The sequence below is a fragment of the Cicer arietinum genome, chromosome 7, assembly GCF_000331145.2.
Source record: "Cicer arietinum cultivar CDC Frontier isolate Library 1 chromosome 7, Cicar.CDCFrontier_v2.0, whole genome shotgun sequence".
In the NCBI taxonomy this organism is placed as follows: domain Eukaryota; kingdom Viridiplantae; phylum Streptophyta; class Magnoliopsida; order Fabales; family Fabaceae; genus Cicer; species Cicer arietinum.
In genome coordinates, this window is record NC_021166.2 from 19,174,602 (window position 1) to 19,191,124 (window position 16,523).

General features: G+C 28.8%; 1 protein-coding gene across 1 annotated transcript; it reads left to right on the forward strand.

Moving 5' to 3' along the window:
- Positions 1 to 763: 763 nt before the first annotated feature.
- LOC140918701 (uncharacterized) lies at positions 764 to 8,418 on the forward strand. The gene is made up of 8 exons (XM_073363491.1): positions 764 to 1,154; positions 1,457 to 1,682; positions 2,893 to 2,974; positions 4,733 to 5,026; positions 5,691 to 5,860; positions 6,453 to 6,622; positions 7,043 to 7,306; positions 8,231 to 8,418. Exons 1-8 carry the CDS (start codon positions 764 to 766, stop codon positions 8,416 to 8,418), a joined length of 1,785 nt encoding a protein of 594 aa, XP_073219592.1.
- Positions 8,419 to 16,523: the final 8,105 nt, after the last annotated feature.

Consider the following 16,523-nt stretch of genomic DNA (forward strand, 5'->3'; position numbering starts at 1 on the left):
CCCGTTCATTAAAAATGAGATTGGTGTATTGATCAACCACCAGACCAATGCAATGCTTTAGTCAATAAGTGAACGTTATATGTATATATGCGTTCGCGAAACAGTGGCAGAACCAAGAATTTTAACTCTTTCTCAAGTGACATTATTTTTCAATAAATAGTGTCACTTTGGACATAATGCATACACGAAATTATAGAGATTGTCATCCACTTTTCCCACTCATTCTTATATTCTAAGTCATATTATTCTCTTCTAATGCATAAGTAAAGAATAAGAATCATTCTTTTGTAACATACTATTGAAAGATACTCTTGGTGTGAAAGTGAAAATCATATCAAGGTTTTCCAAAGTACCCTAAAGGGGATTTGTTGGTTATCTCATTTGCATCTGAATGGTGGGGGCGAATCGAACCTAAAGGCTAGTGAAACAACACACTTTGGAATTTGATGTATATAATCTTCATCAACAACTTCACTATTAAAGTCTTGCAGCAGTTGTGACCAACACAGATCCAACAATCTTTAAGTTCGATCTTATTTTTCAATCAATGGCTGCATCACTCAAAGAAATGACTTCTAATTTTGTGAAGTTGGAGAAATTCGATGGAGGAAATTTTATCCGTTGGCAGAAAAAGATGAAATTCCTTCTTACAACTTTGAAGGTGGTGTATGTCCTAAACACCACAAGACCGCTGGAGAAGGAAGTGGAAACATAAGCAGAAACAAGAGAAAGACAGAAGTGGGACAATGATGACTATATATGCATGGGCCATATTCTCAACGGAATGTCTGACTCTTTGTTTGATATATATCAAAGTAGCATCTTTGCAAAGGAACTATATGAGAAATTAGAGTCAAGATACATGCAAGAATACGCTACAAGTAAGAAGTTTCTTGTTTCTCAATTTAATAATTATAAAATGGTTGATAATAAATCAGTAATGGAACAAATGCATGAGACTGGACGTATTCTTAATAACTACAAACAACATCAAATGCACATGAATGAAACTATTATTGTATCTTGCATAATAGACAAACTTCCACCTTCGTGGAAAGATTTCAAAAAATCTATGAAACATAAGAAATATGACATATCTCTTGAGATATTGGGTAATCATCTTCGTTTAGAAGAAGAGTACCGTAAACAAGAGGGTACTAAAAACTAATTTTCTCATGAAAAGATCCATGTATGGAGGAAGGAAATTCAAGCAAATCTTTTAAGAAAAGAAATCAAGATTTTGATAAATCTCATGAAAAACACAACGGTAATGATGAACAAAGAAAGAAAAGAAAAGGAAGTTGTTATCATTGTGGAAAACTATGACATTTTAAAAATGAGTGCAGGTTCTTGAAAAGGGAGAACAAAGAGAAGAATTCAAGTGCAACAAAAGATAATCTTGTTGCTGTCATTTCTAAACTCAACATGATTGAAGATGTTGAATCTTGATGGATAGACTCTGGTGCTACCAGCCATGTGTGCAAAAATAAAGAACTATTTAAGACCATTGATGAAGAAGATGGAAGTATTTTGTACACGAGAAATGCCTCAACTGTCCAAGTCAAAGGAAAAGGAACAGTGGAGATTGAATTCACTTCTGGAAAAATACTTACTCTTAAGGATGTATTTTATGTTCCTACACTACAAGAATTTTTTAAGTTTGCGAAATTTGGCATGCGAAGGTTCTGAAATAACCGCCCTCACCTTCACATTGCGACGGTTTTTGAGGCGGTTTTCGTCAACCGCCGCCACCATACTACAACATATAAAGCACATGAGTTGCGTTTTTCAATCTCGCCACCAGTTTGCGACAGTTCCTGGGGCGGTTTTAATCAACTGTCATCATCGTTTAGGGTATAAACGTGTTTTTATTTTTCCAGATTTTGTAAGTTCATTCCTCGCTCTCTCTTTCGTGTATTCCTTTCTTAGCCCCGCACACATCCTTTCACAACCCTAAAATTTCTGAAAACCCCCAAATCTGTTAACCCTAAAACTTCTGAAGGAAACAAAATCGAGGAGAAACGAAATCTACTCTGTAAAATAAGGTGATTTATCATCTTGGAAACAAAATCAACTCTTGCTAAGGTAATCATTTAGTTCCATTTAACAGTTTAGTTCCAATTGTTTTGTGCGGCAAATGTTATCTTAATTTTGAAATTAATCATAATGAATGAAAAGCATCACAGATTGTTTTCTGTAAATTGGGGCACTGGTACAACACGATATATTACATAATTTTATTAAATAAAAAAACTAAATGAGTACTCTGTCCATAATGGTCTAACTTGAAGTTTTCAACAAAATTCTTTGCTGTATATAAAGTAAAAATTTCTATAAAGGGGCACAAAGGGATGAAATAGCCATTGTTTCATTTAGAAGCAAAACAAACAACGAAGTAGCCAAACCTAGTGTCTTTATATGGATTGGTTTGTAGTTGAGTGATGTTGGCTTATTGTGATGTTTAACTCAAATGTGTTCAGACAACTGATAATATAATTTGAGGGGAAAAGAAAAAGTATTGGGGTACAAACCCAGTAAGTTCTTGTACCAGCTAGTTACAGTAAGCATTAAGAGTATCCATCCATCATTAGAGGATGAAAAGCTTCTTGTTGTTTCCTTAAATCTTATGAGAATGAGGACACTGTTTAGGTTCACAACTCACAAGGGTATATTTTATGCTGCTGAGTGCTGACATAAAGATTTAGATTGGTGCACAAGGTCAGGGGATAATTTTAATTGAGCCTTGCTTGTGTTATGCTTGCAACTTTTCTTTTAATGACTGAGGTGTTGATAGCCTTATGGGCTTTCTTTTAATTTTTCAAATTATCATTCATATTTTTTTGAAGAGATATCTTTGTTTACTCAATATAACATAAATGCAGCATTCTGCAGCTTGACAGATTCTCGTAAAGTTGTGGTTTGCAACATTCATGTGCTTTACAATCCAAATAGAGGAGAAATCAAGCTTGGCCAGGTATGCGCTGTCTGTTTGATATAACGTTCTCGTGGTTTGATTGTTTGATATATGTTAATGATTGGTTTGTTTGAGATTGGTTTGTTTGCTTTTAAAAATAATTTCCAGATTGTTTGTTGCCTTTGAAACTTTGAAGACAACAGTATGTGTTTGAATGAAGGTCCCCAGTAATGTAAAACTTGTAAAGTAGTGGCAATGTCAATGATATTTATGTTGGACCTGTGTCCTGGAGATATAATCGGAGAAACTAGAAATGTGAAATAAAACTGGTTATGGTTTTTCTCTTCATCTTTTCATCTGATTTAGCTAAATGGTTATGTAATAGGGTGTTTACAGGTTTAGTTAACAAGAATATTACTTTAAACTGCTCGTGTCCATTCAATACATGCTAAAAGATACAAAAACTAATTAGCAAATGAGTAATATTATTAGAACACAAAATTTGACATAAAATAGAACACAAAAACAAATACCGTACCAAATATAGTGGGGTTCACGTTTCTGTTTTTAATAAAATGTGAGTGTTTTATTTGTGGCAAATTTTATCTTTGAATAACATTACACAATTCTTTTTCACTTTTTTTTGCACATTATATTGGTTGGAGTAATCATTTTTTCTGTCTTTAAACTTTGGACTAGAAATTACATTTGGTTTTGAAATGAATTATAATAAAATCTTAGAATTATGATTACTTTGAATTGGTTACTTTTGGTAAAGTATTTTGTTTTATTTCGTTTGTTTTCATTTTTATCTCAGTTCTATTACTCGTACCAAATATAGTGGGGTTCACGTTTCTGTTTTTAATAAAATGTGAGTGTTTTATTTGTGGCAAATTTTATCTTTGAATAACATTACACAATTCTTTTTCACTTCTTTTTGCACATTATATTGGTTGGAGTAATCATTTTTCCTGTCTTTAAAATTTGGACTAGAAATTACATTTGGTTTTGAAATGAATTATAATAAAATCTTAGAATTATGATTACTTTGAATTGGTTACTTTTGGTAAAGTATTTTGTTTTATTTCGTTTGTTTTCATTTTTATCTCAGTTCTATTACTTGTTTTGCAAGAATTTTTCCTCAAATTTGAATTGAAGTAATAACTAATTTATTTTGCCATAACTAACTACATGTAGAAGTCTTGTGGGTAATTTTTTGATGAAGTTGCAGTACAGCATGATGCGAGAAGAAGAGATATAATTTATTAAGAGCAATGCAAAGAATGTATGAAGATAAGGAATTGAACTAATTAAATTTTAGCTGATCATCATTAAGTGTTACTAGCTGATCATCATTAAGTGTTATGAGTTGTTACATGATATTCTTTTTGTTTTAGTCACATGATAATATTTTTTTCTTGGTCAAACTATATTTTGATTTCTTAATTTCTTATGTACAAAAAACACATAGGTTGAAATACAGTTTTCTTCCTTTATATTTTATCAAAATTTAAACTTCGTAAATTATTTTTTTTAATGTTAATTAGTTCTTTATTTTTTTAACGTTAAAATTTGTTATTGTTTGTCTAGTACTATATACCTGGTCTAGTTCTATATTTTGAATGTTTATCGGGTAATATTTTCTAAGAGTATGACGTTGTTATGTTTTGTTCCTTTAATGTTAATTAGTGAGACTAAATAAAATGCTACTTCTTTGTCTCAAAATAATTGTATAATTGCATAATTTTAATAGTGAGTTGCAAAGTTAGACATTTCTGTTACAAAGAGGAATTTAGTTTGCTTTATCTGTTTGCGCAGGAACAATTGCAAGCTGAAATTGGGAAGACTCTTTATCCAAATGAAGCATTTGTTAATGTGTTTGGAAAAGAACATCTTGGATATGTTCGTTGTATGGGACTTGAAATAACACCGTCACAAATTACTACATCTACTTCTCACTCTGTAAGATCAATGTCTTCCTCTGAAGCTAATGAAAAGATGGAGAAAATGCAAGCTGAAATTGATAGGCTTAAGAAAAGGGATTCTGAAGTTGATATGTTGAAGGAGCAAATTGCTTTCTTGATGCAAATGCAAAATTCTAGAGACAAACAGGTAAAATTATTTTCATAGCAAACCTATTTAAAAATCTTGTGAGAACTGTTTCTCTTTGATTAAAAATATCAATTGTGTAAAGATTTCTTATAGCTATAAGAGAAATTTAGTTAATTAGTTTTGACAATATTTATCAATATTCGTTGAGGTTAATATATACTTTTTTTTTCTTCAGCCAATGGACATAGAATTGCCAATAGATGGTAGACGTTCATCTTAGTCCAGCCACCAACCTGATGATCGTGGAACATCATTAGGGACTAATTAGATATTTGGATGAACTTCTAAGTTTGATGGAGTTGTTTTGTATTTTTAGCTACTCCACTAATGTTTTGAATATTTAAACTAATTTAGTTATTGTTTTAGTTAACTTCAATGTATGAATTGGTGTTATTTCTTTTGAAAAAATTATATATTTTGGAATAGTTATTAATTATGTATTTAAATTATGTGGATGGTATTTATAAATATTTCTTATTTTAATTGATTAAAAATAGAAAAAAAATTGTATCATATTTTTTTAATTTTAAATTATTAGGTTTGCGACGGTTTAAACTGCCTCAAAATAAATATAGCGACGGTTGATAATTGTCGTTATTGTTCAGAAATAAATAAATTTGAGTGTCTTTTAGCGACGGTTCTAACTGTCGCAAACTGTATTTAGAGGCGGTTAGGAACCGTCACAAATTTTGCCGACGGTTCGAACGACGGTTTTGTGAACCGTCGCAAACTGGTCTCGCGACGCACGAATCTGCGACAGTTACAGAACCGTCGCAAACATCAAACGGCAGCGGTTTCAACCGCTGCAAATCCCCTTTTTAACCGCCGCAAAACGTTTTTTTTTTTCTTGTAGTGCTAATGTTAGGAAGAACTTGACTTCTGTACATTTACCTAACAAGTTTGGTTTCAAATGTATATTTGAGGGAGATAAGTTTATTCTCTCTAAAGGTGGTATGTTTGTAGGGAAGGGTTACATTTGTGAGAATATGTTCAAATGTAATGTTGTTAGTAACTATAATAATAATATGATTTATGCTTATATTGTTGAGTCTTGTGATTTATGGCATATGCGACTAGGACATATTAACTTTAGAAAATTGAATGATATGATGAAATCAAATTTAATTCTGAATTTTGATAAAAATTCAAATTCATGTACTACTTGCATGCTAACTAAAATCACAAGACACCCTTTTAAAACTGTTGAAAGAAATTATAAGGTATTAGATTTAATTCACTCTGATATATGCGATTTACATGGTTGGCCTACAATTGGTGGTAAAAAGTATTTTGTCACTTTTATTGATGATTACTCTAGATTTTGTTATGTTTATTTAATGCACTCTAAGAATGAAGTTTTAGGCAAATTTAAAATATTTAAAGCACAAGTAGAACTTCAACATGAAACTTTTATTAAGTGTTTTAGAAGTGATAGGGGAGAAGAGTTCTATCATCCTGGGTATTTTGAGTCCACTAGTATTGTGCATCAAACAGCTGCACCATATTCCCCACAACAAAATGAAATTGCAGAAAGGAAAAATAGGGTATTAGAAGAAATGGTGAATGACATGTTATCCTATTCTGGTTTATCTAAAGGTTATTGGGGTGAACTCTGGAAGAAAAGAAAATTCAATCTTATTTGCTAAATAGAGTTTCCAATAAAAGGAGCAAGATAACCCCATATGAACTCTAGAAGAAATGAAAACCAAATCTTAACTATATAAAAGTTTGGGGTTGTAAAGCAATTGTTAAGGTTCCTGAACCAAAAAGAAAGAAATTGGGAGAAAGATGAATTGAAAGTGTATTTCTGGGCTATGCTGAAAATAGCAAGGCCTATAGATTCAAGGTTGTTGAATCTAATGACTCATATCCTATTAACACAGTGATTGAGTCAAGAGATGCAATTTTTTAAGAAAATAGATTTAACTCAATTCCACATCCCAAGGAAACTGTATGTTCTAGTGTACAAAGTCTAGAAAAATAATGCATCTAATAATGATACTTTGTCATGTTCAGAACCCAGAAGAAGTAAAAGAGCCAGAAAAGAGAAAGATTATGGCCTAGACTTCTTTATGTTTCTTGTAGAAGGTACAAATAATTTCATTAACAGTTATGGACCAATTTGCTACAATTTAGAGAGTGACACAGACACATATGAAGAGGCAATAAAGTCTCAAGACTCTTCCTTTTGGAAAGAAGCCATCCAAGAGGAAATGGACTTGATTATGGGGAATAAAACTTGGAAATTAGTAGACCTCCATCCTAGATCCAAACCAATAGGTTTGTAAATGGATTTTTAAGAAGAAAATGAAAGTTGATGGTACCATTGATAAATTCAAAACTAGACTTGTTGCCATAGGATTTACACAAAAAGAAGGTATCGACTACTTTGATACTTATGCACTTGTTGCAAGAATTGCATCCATAAGAGTGCTTTTGGCACTAGCTTCTATCAATAAGTTTGTAATCCATCAAATGAATGTTAAAACTGCTTTCCTAAACGGAGAGTTAGATGAAGAGGTGTATATGAAACAACCTGAAGGATTCGTTATCAAAGGGCAAGAACATAAAGTGTATAAATTGACTAAATCCTTATATCGGTTAAAACAAGCACCCAAACAATGGCACCAAAAGTTTGATAAAGTTTTGCTTTCTAATGGAAACAAAATAAATGAATCTGACAAGTGTATTTATAGTAAATTTCATGATGGAAATGGTGTTATGATTTTTTTTATATGTGGATGATATGTTAATCTTTGGCACCAATTTAGATGAGGTAGAAAAAACTAAAACTTTCTTATCAAAAAATTTTGATATGAAAGATTTAGGTGAAGCAGATGTAATTTTAGGAATTAAAATCATTAGAGATGGAGTAAATATTGGTTTATCTCAATCTCATTATATTGAGAAAGTGCTAAAAAAAATTGATCAATTTAATTGCAAACCTGTTTATACTCCATTTGATCAAAATGTTAGTTTACAACCACAAAGGATGCCTTGTGGCACAACTAGATTATTCAAAGGTAATCGGATGCTTGATGTATGCCATGACCTGTACCAGACCTGACATAGCATATGTTGTAGGCAGATTAAGTCGGTATACTAGCAATCCAAGTAAAGAACATTGGCAGGTTGTTAATAGAGTATTAAAATATTTAAAAGGAACAATTAACTATAGTTTAATCTATAGTGGATATCCTTCAGTTTTGGAAGGATATACAGATGCCAGTTGGGTAACTTATGTTGAGGATCATGCTTCCACAAGTGGATGCATCTTCAACCTTGGTGGAGGTGCAGTTTATTGGGGATCAAAGAAACAAACTTGCATTGATGACTCCACCATGGCTGCAGAGTTCATTGCCCTAGCTGCAGGTCGTAAAGAGGCAGAATGATTAAGAAATTTATTATATGAGATACCAATTTGGCCAAAGCCAATGACACTAGTATACATACATTGCGATAGTCAATTCACACTGTCCAAAGCATATAGCCAAGTATATAATGGAAAATCTAGATATATTGGTCTAAGACATAGCTATGTAAATGATTTAATTATAAATGGAGTAATATCCATTGTGTTTGTAAGAACTGAAAATAATCTTGCAGATCGTTTGACAAAAGGTCTGACAAGGGACATGGTGTTGAAAACATCATTGAGGATGAGACTCAAGCCCATATCTAATTAATCATCAATGGTGGAAAATCGACTCACACTTGAGTAACATCAAGTCTTGAGTTCAATGATAAAAGTACACTATTAGAATGATTGCAAGTACTTAAATATAGATACATCCCAAAGGCTGAAAGTACTTGGACCATAAGTATAAAGTTGGAAGGTTGAGTTTTACTCTTAATAGACATATAGCATAAATTTGTTGAAATACATATATGGGTGTATTTTTGATATAGTCTATCTATGTGAGGATGAAGTGAGGCCGCTTCAGAGAGTTAAAGGGTTTGACTCTTAAATTCTCATGAAAAGGGTACATGACACAAGACCTTAACAAATGTGTCATCTTTATAATTGTTTCGATAGTATTGAGATTTTATGTGTAAGTTGTGCACACTTGTTCTAATGAATAACTGGTTCAAAACTTGTCTACCAATCTATTCAGGATAAGTGGAACCCATAGCTTACTAAGTAGTGGTTCAAATCGTAAGATACCATTATCTGAAACCATGATATTTTTAAAATTATGGTACTAAGTATATTTTGAAAATGGTGGGGGATTGTGAGATATTTCCAAAATATTGGGTAATATATGTATGTATGTATAATTGGTGATAATTGACATGAAATCGTTGTTGGTTTAACAGTTGTGTTCATTGTGTATAATTGATGATAATTGACATGAAATTGTTGTACCAGGAGCATGGTGGCAAGAGACTGTTTTTCTGATTTAGGTGTGTTTTTATTATTAAATTGCCTTTTCAATAAAAAAAATTATTTGAAATTATTCTAATGGTTTATTTAAATTTTGTTTGGTAGATTAGTGAAACAAAATCAAATATACTTGCGGCTCAAAACAAGTGGATGAGAAATTCTGAACAATTACAAAATTGTTCAATTGGAGGTGTGTTTTTTATTATTAAATTGTCTTTTCAATTGAAAAAGTTATTTAAAATTATTCTAATGGTTTATTTAAATTTTGTTTTATAGATTAGTAAAGCAAAATCAAATATATTCGTGCCTCAAAACAAGTGAATGAAAAATCCTAAACAATTACAAGTTCAATTGGATTAGAAGTGTCACCGCGGTGGTAACAGCATTCTCTTACTAAACAATTAGATTTGTTTCACTTCCTCAAAATACAAGTCTTGATTGTATTTGTTAAAAGTTAAAAAAAAATTAGAGAAAATTTTTATTGTGATTTTTTCCTCTTTATGTCAATAAGAGTTTACTATATATTTTTTACTACTTGGTATTAAAGTGGAATTTTCTTGCTCGTGGTACAACTCTACTCCATTTCCTGCATTATTTCATCTCCTTCCTTTGATTACTCAAACTATAGCTTCATTGTTCCTTAATAGTTCAATCATGGATAAAACATGTTCAAGCAACACAAACTACTTTCAATAGGGAAATGTCGCAAATTAATCTCAAATTCTCTCAATCCATACTATCTAGATCACGCAAAAAATCTAAGAATTGTTCTTGTTATAGTTTAGAGAAATTGAAGTGGCAATGAGATAATGAATTCTATTCCACCTCTAGCAAAATTAATAATTAACTATTAATATGAACTATTTAAAAAAAAAAAGCCATTCAACTCAAGTAATAAGTTGTTCGTGAATGAAGAGATTCCTATTCTAAATCATGGTCATGACTTTTCCCATTGTGGTTTCATTAATGACTACTTCCACCTCATTATAAGTCATATTTATAATATTTATTTGTTTAAAATTATTCTTTAATTTATAATATTAAAATAACATTTATCAACTTTTCATCACTCTCATACTCTCATTAAATTGAGGTTTAAATTCACTTTTATATCGGTCAAAATATTGAGATCTTGCAATTTTTAATCTTATCTTTTTTCTTGTAAAAAAAATCTCTTCTTTTTTTTTTTTTAGTGATTTTAGTCCTTTTTTTTTTCTTTTTAATTTGAGAGTCTTCCTCTTAATTTTTTCTAAAATTACACTGAGATAACTCAATTTATTGATGTGACATTGACATCTTACCAATATTGTCCACATGACTTTAACCCTAAAAAATAAAATAAATACAAATACAAATAAATAAATGACATATGAGAGGGAACAAATCCCTAATTAGGTTTTAATTTTTTGTTCAAAGACTAATATTAATAACTAATATTATTTAGGGTGACAATTAAATAAGCAAATTTCTTATTACTTCAAATCATAAATCTCCTTGTTTTGCATTTTAATAGAAATTAATGTTGGCATTGAGTTATGTGTCATCAAAATGTAAAGGAACCAAAATCAACCGAAATAAAATAAAATAAACAGTGACTAAAATTTAAAAATCACAATATTATGAGCCAACCATAAATTTAAGTCTTTAATTAAATAGTCTATCTACTACTACTAATTTCAACCACTTTAATTAATATGAATATTTTATACTATACACATTATTTTATCCTATCACTTAAAATATAAAAATACTCTCTAATACTATGAAAGAATTGTAAAGTCCTTTGGATGACCTCAAAGAAAGATTCTCAAAAGATATCATATCAGGAATTTAGACTTGTTTAAAAAAATTCAATGCATACGATAAAATAAGCTAAAAGAGACGTTTCAATTTTGCTAAAAGAAATGCATTAAATCAAGTAGAATCAAATGTGACTATGATCTAATCAAGACGGTCAAAAGGCACAGAGTCATATATGTCATGTTTTCTTGAATGGTCTTGGAGACACATATAACCCTATTGAAAAACAGACCAAAAAAATCTTAATAGAGCATTTACTTTCAATAAATGGTAAATTATTTTCAAATTAAAAGTATGATTGAATTCATCGAATGTATAATATAGTAATTGGAACCAAACACAAGGTTGATGCATTTTATAGTGGCCACTTTTACTTATATTTAAAATCTTATAAAATATTTGTTTATAATATAGGTAATCACGCATAAAACAAAAAATAAAAGATGATTAAAATAGAATATTAAATTTTATGAATTTAAAAATTATAAAAAAAAAATATCGTAAAACATAAAAAGATTAGACTATCCTCAACTTAAAAATATAAAAACTCAAATAACATGTTATCTTAACATTTAAAAACTCAATATCATATTCCTAACTGAATTTAGATAAAAAACACAAACAATATGATTTGGTTATATGACCGAAATTAAGACACACAATTAAGGATTCAAATCAAACAACAATCATTCTCACACTATCAACAACAGTCTACATTTACATTATCACTATTCATTCAATTAACCTTCCCTTTTTTCATAAAATCGAAGTATTATGACATAACTAATCTTGATAAAAAAAATATTACTAAGTTCACTATCATTTACCAAGCAACCAACTGCTTTTTCTATTCCACAATCAAGCTATGTTGTTTTGAAAAAAAAAACAGAGGAAACTGTAAGATTTCAAAATTAAATTTCCTATCATCTTGAGCAAAATTTGAATCTTAGTGCAGCAAATTAACATTTTTTTTCTTGTATCATACTGTAATAGCCCAGTAGCTGGTCAACAAGTGTGAAAATCAATAATTGAATAATATTAAATATTAATTGAATAATATTAAAAAATACAAGAGTTAAAAAAAATGGAAATGCATAGAACTTCATACTCACTTAACAATCAAACTGAACATAGTACCTAATATCAAATTATAATGCATAATGGTACAAAAAATAACATCGAATCCGTCTTAAGACTAAACTAGGTAGTGGAATGGTTGAAGCATTTTATCATACAACTTATGTGTTATCTTTCCTATAAGTGCTAATTTAATAGTAAACATTAGTACCGCTTTTGTTAACTAACTTCACCAATAGAAAAAAAAAAAAAAAAAAAAAAAAAAAAAAAAAAAAAAAAAAAAAAAAAAAAAAAAAAAAAAAAAAAAAAAAAAAAAAAAAAAAAAAAAAAAAAAAAACATGGCTCTTGGGTGAAATTTTTTAACTTTAGAGATCAATATATGTTGGAATTCAATTATGAGTGGTTAGTATGTTGGAATTTAATTATGAGTGGTTAGTCTTACATTGACTAGGAATGGAGGCGTCCCACATTGACCAGGAATGGAGGCTATATTGGATATATAAGTACAATGACCCATAAACCTATTGCCTTAAGGTTTTGAGTTGAAATGTGGTGTCTAAGTCTCTTATGAATCCTTGTTTAGCTCATTTCGAATATTAGGCTCCCTTGGACTCCCTTGGACAATAAAAAGAAGCAACTGAAGTATAACTAAATAGTCATCCATTTATTTTTTATTTTATTTTTTAATGTAGTTTTTGAAGAAGGTGTGTAACCTATTTAATCTCTTTTGTGGAGTTTAAGACTGAGATATTTAAAAATAAGAGGAAAAAAATGAAATAGAACGGAACAAAATAAAACAAATATTTTATTTTATTGTTTAGATATTTTATGTCGTAATTGTAGAATAAAATTTTCATTCTATTGTTTGAAAGTACAAAGAATGTAATACATTATAATAGTTTTGTTTGTTTGAATTTAAAATTATTATATTCAAAATAAATACATTGTGTTGAATTGAGATTGAGGAACAATAAAAATCGCACGCAATTAACTATTTTGTAATGGACTGATCAGATAGGCAAATTTATTATGGTAATGCATATATTTAGTTTTGATCCATTATTTTAAAATAAAACTAATTGCATCTAAAAGGCTACCAAACGTGCGATGACATACAAGTTGGAAAGTATAGTTTCGCAAAATTCATGTTGACAATAATATTTAGTTTATAGAATTAGTTTACTCACTATAAGAATTCCTCTTTTGATTATATATTATCTCCAACAAACCTTTATATCAATAGCATAATTCAAATTCGGGTTTTTGTAATAAATATTTAATTGTGTGATAGAATTACACGCAAAGATTAATCACTTTTTACAGCGACTATAATATGAGATACACGTAGCGGATAGTTTCATCTCAATTAGATTTTTTATTAACAAGTCAAGATTCAAAGACGACTAGTGGCAGATATTTTTGGATTATCAAATTAAATTTATCACATTATTTGATATGATTATTCCACAATACGTGTCTTAAATAATTGATAAGTTTACGTAGACAAAATTTTTTTATTAATAAGGAGAAAAGTAAAAGTAAAAGCTTCTTCGTTAATTAAATAATTTAATTAATCTGAATATTAAAGACCTAATACAGATTATCTTATTATCTTATCTAATCATCCTAATTATATATTCAAACCACTACATGTACAATGACATATATGTTCTAAACATGGAGCAATTGTCTCACATCGTGGTGATGCAAATTAATTTGGTAATAATGGATCAAAATCCGATTTACGTTGGTTTGTTGAACAACTCTCCTACCTTATAAGCTTTTGGTTGTCACGTTGTTAAATTAAATATCTTAATCTAAATATCTAAAGTTTGCATGGTTTTATTTTTAAAGATATCATAATTGGAATAATTATTGACATTTTTTTTCTGTTAATAAGTTGAATTGATTTTGCAGTATGGTACAATTCACTTTTTATATTTGTCTATTAGCTAGGTTTTACGGTAACAATTTGATTTTATTTTAAAGTGAATTGAAAGTAAAATAATTTATAATTAAATATATTCTTATAAAAGTGTATTGAATTATAAATTTAAATGCAAAAATTATGTTTGAATTTATCAACTATAAATTTTAACTTAAGTTAGAACGAATTTCAGAATTTTTTTTAAGTAATCAATTTTACTCAATAATATTCAAATAATAAAATTAATTTTATATTTTAAAAATCAATTTTAACTGACAAAAAAAGAACCTTATATAGACAAAATTAATTTTTATTATCGTAAAATCAAACAAAAATCCAAAGATAAAAAAATAAAAAATAAAAGTTAATTAATATTGTAGTTGCGATGACTTTCCTGTCTTGTGTGGTAAACATGACAAAAGGCCAAAAGGATAAGCCAAGAATCTTACGTAAATATATACTATTAATGATACTAAGGATTCCTCTTTTTTATTATATTCTCAATTGTCAATTATTCTCTCAAGAGTATCCAGTTCTAAAAAAAGTGAACTAATGAGAGGTCCACTGTGCTTTTACATGTATGCCTGTTTCACAACTCTCCAAATGTGACAATATAACATCAAGATTAATTTTAGGAATATTTTGTAAAAAATTTACTATAACATCTCAACAAAAACAAAAAAACCAGAAATGTTAATTTCATAATACAGAATAAATTATACTCTTAAAATAATTACTTTTAGCCATTATTATAAAGAGGAAGAGTTTTAATTTTTTATATTATTGATTTTTTCAAGTTTTTAATCTCTCACTCACTATTTTATATTAAGGACCAATAATTTATTTATAGACATTCTACTGTCAATATATTGAATATTTCTTGTTACTATTATAATATACATGAAAACTATGATATTTAATATGCATAACTTATGAGCCAATACCACTGTGATATGTTATTTGATATGCATAATTCATAAACCATAATCAAGTAGAATTTCAAATAGTTTGAATCACGTAATATAATTTTTATAATAAAATTATTAAATATCTGCATCATAATTTCACTCTGCTCCACAAATGAGGGATTTATTTTAGCCATCATCTTAGAAGCCACCCAAAGAGTAAAGGAAGTTAGCCAAGGTGGGAATCAAATATCAAAGCTTATAGATGAAAAAATATTCTATTGGTAAAGGAAATCTAGAGTGAAGCAATTGTGAAAAGTACTAACTAGTATTAGGGAGCTAAAGAGTAAAATGAGAGAGCTTTATACACACGTTAATTTTTACTTTATATCAATACAGAAATTTTGAGGACAAAATTTTGTTTAGGAGAAAAATTGTAACACTTTCATTCTTTTGGTTGTCTAGATTGTGAGCCTAGTTAGAGATTGAAGTTGTGTTCAATTATATATTTACATGTTTGATCAAGAGACATGAGTTTTTTTTTTCACTGATTCATTATTTATTTAGTTTTAATAATGTTGAATTTGTGTTGTTTTTTTTTTTTATTGATGTATGCTATTAATTAGAATGAATATAATTTTTTTTAGTAAAAAAATATTGCTAGTCAATGGATTGAAAGAATAAATAGAGCTACAAATAATAAAACCGGATTGAAAGATTAAATAGAGCTACAAATAATAAAACCAAAAGATATAAATTTGATTCACTGTGGATGGAGTAGTTAAAAAGTAGAATAGATGTTGCTGATTTTGTATTCATCCACAACATAATACTAATATATATTAACTCTTAAAAAATTGAAAATGAGAAATTATTATTATTATTATTATTATTATTATTATTATTATTATTATTATTATTATTATTTAAAGTGTACTAACATAATTTCACAACCTTCTTATAAGTTATTACTGAACTAACACTTTATGTACCTACTAAAATGCATTAGCCATTAAAAAATTGAAATCAAAGAGAATACAAACAAAATATAATGAAGGTGCAATAATCTTTTGTATGCAATACTCAATAGTCAATACTACTTGAGAAAAAGGAGGAAGAAACTACAAGTCATATGCAAGAACCAATCAATATGAACACCCAAATCATAAATTTTGGCCAGTTGGTTTTCTTAAGCACAAGAGAAAAGGAGAAGGAAAATACAACGACATTGAAGTCCATCTAGAAAAAAAAGTACAAACAATTTATAGCTAATAGGTCAAATTGATTTGAATTGACCGAAATTATTGCATTCCAAAATATGACATCAACAAAGAAATAATTTTCACAAATTTAAAATGATTTGGTGAAATTAATTACTCAAAGATCAATTGCTTCTAATTGTTT